Source organism: Carettochelys insculpta, chromosome 17 (genome assembly GCF_033958435.1).
Source record: "Carettochelys insculpta isolate YL-2023 chromosome 17, ASM3395843v1, whole genome shotgun sequence".
In the NCBI taxonomy this organism is placed as follows: Eukaryota; Metazoa; Chordata; order Testudines; family Carettochelyidae; genus Carettochelys; species Carettochelys insculpta.
In genome coordinates this window covers 1,283,711-1,288,850 of record NC_134153.1, presented here as the reverse complement: position 1 = coordinate 1,288,850, position 5,140 = coordinate 1,283,711, and the positions used below count along the sequence as shown (strand labels likewise).

The 5,140-nt window shown below is 64.5% G+C and overlaps 2 protein-coding genes across 2 annotated transcripts; one reads left to right on the top strand and one right to left on the bottom strand.

Moving 5' to 3' along the window:
- Nucleotides 1-120: 120 nt before the first annotated feature.
- Nucleotides 121-2,841, top strand: UBE2C (ubiquitin conjugating enzyme E2 C). The gene is made up of 6 exons (XM_075011471.1): nucleotides 121-735; nucleotides 1,071-1,098; nucleotides 1,375-1,461; nucleotides 1,591-1,795; nucleotides 2,200-2,259; nucleotides 2,633-2,841. Exons 1-6 carry the CDS (start codon nucleotides 638-640, stop codon nucleotides 2,689-2,691), a joined length of 537 nt encoding a protein of 178 aa, XP_074867572.1. The 5' UTR covers nucleotides 121-637; the 3' UTR covers nucleotides 2,692-2,841.
- Nucleotides 2,842-3,140: 299 nt separating this feature from the next.
- On the bottom strand, nucleotides 3,141-5,095 carry LOC142022227 (regulator of G-protein signaling 9-binding protein-like). The gene is made up of 2 exons (XM_075011828.1): nucleotides 4,793-5,095; nucleotides 3,141-3,865 (listed from the first exon to the last, which is right to left on the bottom strand). Exons 1-2 carry the CDS (start codon nucleotides 4,953-4,955, stop codon nucleotides 3,360-3,362), a joined length of 669 nt encoding a protein of 222 aa, XP_074867929.1. The 5' UTR covers nucleotides 4,956-5,095; the 3' UTR covers nucleotides 3,141-3,359.
- Nucleotides 5,096-5,140: the final 45 nt, after the last annotated feature.

Below are 5,140 nucleotides of genomic sequence, written 5' to 3'. Positions count from 1 at the left end.
CCGGCTGGGTCTGTGCACGGGCATTTGCCGCGGGGGCGGAGCTTGCGGAGAGGGGGCTCTGGGCCTGTCCCTTTCACGTGCTAGTGAGGCAGGGGCTGGGAGAGGGGACACACGAGCTACTGCTCCTGCCTCCTTTCGCGCAGGTTCTGCAGGAGCCCCTGGCCCAGCACGGGGCCGGGCCTTCCAGAGCGGCCCCCCTGCAGAGCCGTCAGCCGCGGCTACACCCTTCCTGTTCGCCCGCGGTGGGCCGTGCCGCGGGAAGCGATGTCTGTCCGGCGCCTGCGAGCCCAGCGCGCGGAGCCCACAACCTCCCGGCCCGGCCCGGGTCCGCCGCTTAGACACGTCCGGGGATGATGCCACGTGGCTGGCCAGCTGGGCCGCCGGAACTGCGGCTACTGGCCCTTTAAGGGCCCCGCCTTTTCTGTTTTCTGACGTCATTCACAGGCAAACCGAGGTAATTGACGTTCGATCAGGCCAATCCTGAGGCGCACCGAGACGGAAGCTGGTTGCCGGGACGTCCGCGTCTCCGGCTAGCCGCGATTGGCTGGATCGAAACAAAGCGAGCGGCTGATTGGCTGAGAGCCCGGAGCTTTGAAACATTCAAAGGCCGGAGCGGGAGCGAGTGGGCAGCGCCGCCATGGCCTCGCAGAACGCGGACCCCGCCGCCCGCCCCAGCGCCGCCCGCAAGGGGGCCGAGCCCGGCAGCAGCGCCGCCCGCGGCTCCGTGGGGAAGCGGTGAGGGGGGGGCCAGGCCGCGTCCTGATTGCGGGGCGCGCCGGGGGGGTGCGGGGGGGGGGCCCGGGGGTGCGGCCTCACTCCGAGGTGCGTGGGGGGCAGATGGGGGGCGTGCTCGGGGGCTACCTAGGGCGGCTGGGCCGGGCTGCGGGGTGTGTCGGGGGCATCTAGGGGGGCCGGGCTGCGGGGTGTGTCGGGGGCATCTAGGGGGGCCGGGCTGCGGGGGTGCGCCCGGGGGTATCTAGGGGGGCCGGGCTGCGGGCCATGCCTGGCGGGGTAGCTCGGGGGTGCGGTGTGCAGCGGACCCAGTGACCCTTGTTGGCTCTGCCCCACAGGCTGCAGCAGGAACTGATGACGCTGATGGTGAGTAGGCACCTTCTGAGGGCCATCCCTCCTTTCCCCAGCTCTGAGCCAGCCTCCCCCCTGCTGCCAACGTCCCCTCCTCAGCCCAGCAGTGGGTTGGTGTTCAGCTCCACTCAGAAGGTTGGCAGGGGCAGGGATTGGTCTTACTCTGATCCTGGCACCTGCACCCTGGGGTGCCAAGCACACCTGCTGCAGGGCTGGCTGTCCTGAGGCCTGGCCTGCTGAAGCAGCAGCCATGGGAGGCCCTGGTTGGTAATTGTGCACCTCTCTGCCCAGATGGCTGGTGACAAAGGAATATCTGCCTTCCCCGAGTCAGACAATCTCTTCCGGTGGATCGGAACCATCGATGGTGCGGCTGGGACGGTGAGCAGTGGGGCTGGGCTGAGGGGGGACCCTGCCGATCCTGTGGCCTAGCATGGTGCGCACAGGGTTGAGCCCACCCCAGGCATCGAGGGGCCTGCATTCACCCTGCGATTACCTCCCTTCCCCTAGGTGTACGAGGACCTGAGGTATAAGCTTTCCCTGGAGTTTCCTGACGGGTATCCCTACAACGCCCCCACTGTGAAGTTCCTAACCCCCTGCTACCACCCCAATGTGGACACGCAGGGTAACATCTGCTTGGACATCCTCAAGGACAAGTGGTCTGCCCTCTACGACGTCCGGACAATCCTGCTGTCCATTCAGAGCTTGCTGGGAGGTGAGGCTGCATGAGGATTGTCCCAGGACATCTCGGAGTGATCGCAGTGATTAGCCCACAGCCCATCCCGCTGGCTAGTATTGCTAAATCGTTTCCCTGAGCTGCACGGTCTCTGGCACATCTGTCAGGAGTCTCGTCTGATCCTTGGTCCTTCTGCTCTCGGGGGCAGAGACAGCAGTAGGCTTTTACATGGCCTTGTAGGGCCGGGGTTTGTCCACGTCTGGGGCTCCTAAGCACTGCCAGGATTTGGACAGGACAGCTGCAGCCAACAGCAAGCAGGCTGCGGGGTCAGCGGGGGGGCGGTGACCCAGAGTGTTAAACTGAGGGGGTGGGGGGCATCTTGCTGCACAAGAAACGGGTGTCCTGTCCTCGCACTGACCCTCCCTCCATCTCCCAACCTTCAGAGCCGAATGTCGAAAGCCCCCTGAACACACACGCGGCTGAGCTCTGGAAGAACCAAGCAGGTGAGTGTCTTCCTCTGGGGTCCATTAGGCACCATGTCTCTGGGCTGCTGAGCGGCAGCTGAGCTGCCTGCAGGCCCAGCATAGGGTGACAGCTGCCTTCACACCTGGGCATGGAGCGGAGCACAGCTGCCTTCACACTTGTTTGGGTCTCAGCCCCGCTCCTGCAAGGCTGGGCTTGGCCACTCACTGAGTTCTGGCCCAGCAGAGGCGGGTGTCTTCCTGAGCCAGGGCGCAGAGTGACTTCCTGGGCCCCGCGGTGGCTGCTCTTGCCAGCTGCACAAGCTACAAGAGTGAGTGGAATGGGGAGCCCTGGGCTTGAGCTGCAGTGGCCTTGGAGTTTGCTCCCTCCAACAGCTCTCCCCTGCCCCCACAGCCTTCAGGAAACACCTGCAGGAAACCTACGCAAAGCAGGTGAAGAACCAGGAGACCTGACGCCTGCCTGAGCTGCGGCTGTCTGTCCGTCTGTCCCCGTCTGTTCTCTGGAACTGTCCTCTGAGTGCTCTGTACAGGACTCTGTATCATAGGCTGTTTTAAATTCATCCTGGAGGTGGACCCCTGGTTACTGTATAAATAAACTCTTGGTTTTTAGCTTTGCTCCTGCGCGGATGGTAGTGCTCACGGGTGACTGCCTGGTGTCCCCTCTGCCCAGACAGCCCAGGTGCTGGCGGAAGCAAGCCCCAGGAACCACAAAGGCCTGACCCTGCCTTGGGGCAGCTCTCAGCTGCTGCTCTCCCCACGCCTGGGGGTAGTAGCTGGGGATTCCAAGCACCAGTCTCTGGCAGCTGGGCACCTCCTCCCTTCTGCTTCTGGGGGTGTGGAAATGGTTCCCAGGGGCATTTGGTAAGCAGCTGTATAAGGAACAAGCACAGGAGGGAGGACTCTGGTGTTTATTAACCCCCTGCCATCTGTGCCCAGCTTGCCAGTCACACCCCTGCAGCCCTCAGCCACCTTCCCAGCGCCCTCCCCCCTGCTTGCTGGGTGGTCTGCTCTGCTGGCAGAGGAGCCCTCTTCCTGGTTCTCCCAGCAGGGCTCAGTGAGCTCAAAGGAGCTTGCTTCTTGGGGCTGAGTTCCTGTTCTTGCTTGCTCCCCGGGGGAGCTGGTCAGGACAGGGTGCAGCACAGCCCAGGCCAGCCTTGATCCTGCCTGCAGCACCCAGGGTCCCCCACCACCTTTGGGGCTTGTGTCTCACTGCTCAGCCCCTCACTGCTGTTGGGGCCGGCCTCCTCTGTGGCCTCCACTGTCCAAACCGGGACATTGACTCTGGTCTCCATCTCCAGCAGCATGGCCCCCACGTGCTCAATCTGCTCCTCCAGGCTGGGGGTGGCCCCCAGCTGCTCTGTGCTCCTGGCCCCCTTGCGGGTTGGCCTCTTCCAGGGCTTGTACCCTCCATCCTCAGCCTTCCCTGTGAGTCCTGTGCGGAGCAACGGAGGCCCCTGCCCCTGCCCCTGCAGCGGGAAGAGTTGGCAGAGATGCTGGGCTCTGCACAAGTCTTGGTGGAAGAGCTCCAGAGCTGAGAGGGAGAGGACCCACAGCCGCTCCAGCTCCAGCTGCTCCTCAGGGCTGGCTAGCAGCTGCCTCAGCCCAGCTAGGAGCATGTTCTGCAGGCCTGGGGGGAGACAAGCGCTGCTTTAGCAATGAGCCACCACAGGCAAAGTTGCTGGTGATGGGGGGGCTGCACTGCAAGCAGGGGGTGGCAGGTGTGTGTCCAGCAGGCACGGGCAGGGTGTGCTCTCAGCTGGGGGCATCCCAGGCACAGCCTGGTATGTGCAGGACCTGAAGCAGCAGTGGGTGCCCTGGGGCCCAGTGGGGCTCTAGGGGAGGCCCCTATGACTTGCCCATACCCAGGGCTGCCTGATTCTGTGGCTTTCTCCGAACAGTGACAGAGGGGAGGCGTGTGCTGAGTGATGGCACCATCAGAGCCGGGCGCCCCCTCTGCAGCCGGTCCCAGGGCTGCTACAGTTCAATCCATGCTCCGCCAGTGCAGCTAAACTACCTGAGCCTGGCGACTGCCTTGGTTACAGCAACCTTGTGACCGCCGGAGTGGGCTGAGGCCACGCGTGCAGCCCATTCACTAGCCCAGGTTGCCCATGGAGGGGTAGTGACTGCCCCATGGCCCGCAGAGGGTGAGCTCTGGACTCTGCCCCTCCTGGAGGTAGGCAGTGGATGGAAGCCCATTACACCCTCTGGCTAGCCGGGTAACTCCATGAGGACGAGGGAGGGGCAGGGTGTGTGAGCACTGGCTTGAAGCTGCCCAGCTGGGGTGGAGACCGTCCTGGCTCGGGGAAGAAGCTGTGGGACAAGCGGGAAGGGGACACGGGGCAGGCCCCAGGCGGGGTGGGCTGTGCACTTGGTTAACTGCCTGGCCAGAGCACAGCCCCCGTGCAGTGAGCTGGGCTGGAAGCTGCCCTGCAGGGGGAGAGTTTGGCTGTGCCTCCTGAGCTGCTCTGTGGAGCAGGGCATCATCTCCCCTCTGCTCAGGTCCAGCTCCCACCTACCAACCCCAGGTGCCAACAGGCCAAGCGTGGCTCCTTACCCTTGCCGAGTTCCTTCACCTCCTTGCTCCTCTCCTGCATCTCTTCCCGCAGGCGGGCTGAGTCGGCCGTGCCCCCCAGCTGCAGCGCCAGCTGTCTGTGCCACACAATGAGGTTGCTCAGAGAGGCGTGGGTGGCCGCACATTCCCCTGCCATCTGCCCCATGGTGTGGGATGTCTGACAGGGCAGAGATCCCGCTGCTGGGTGTTCCCACTCCAGCACCCAGCCTGGCCAGAGCCCCCCCACCAGGCCTCCAGCTGGGTGGGGCTGCACAGCGGGCCAGGGCCTACCCTCAGGGGGGATGGGCCTTGTGCAGGCAGGGGCCTGCCCTTGTCTGTGCTGTGGGACCC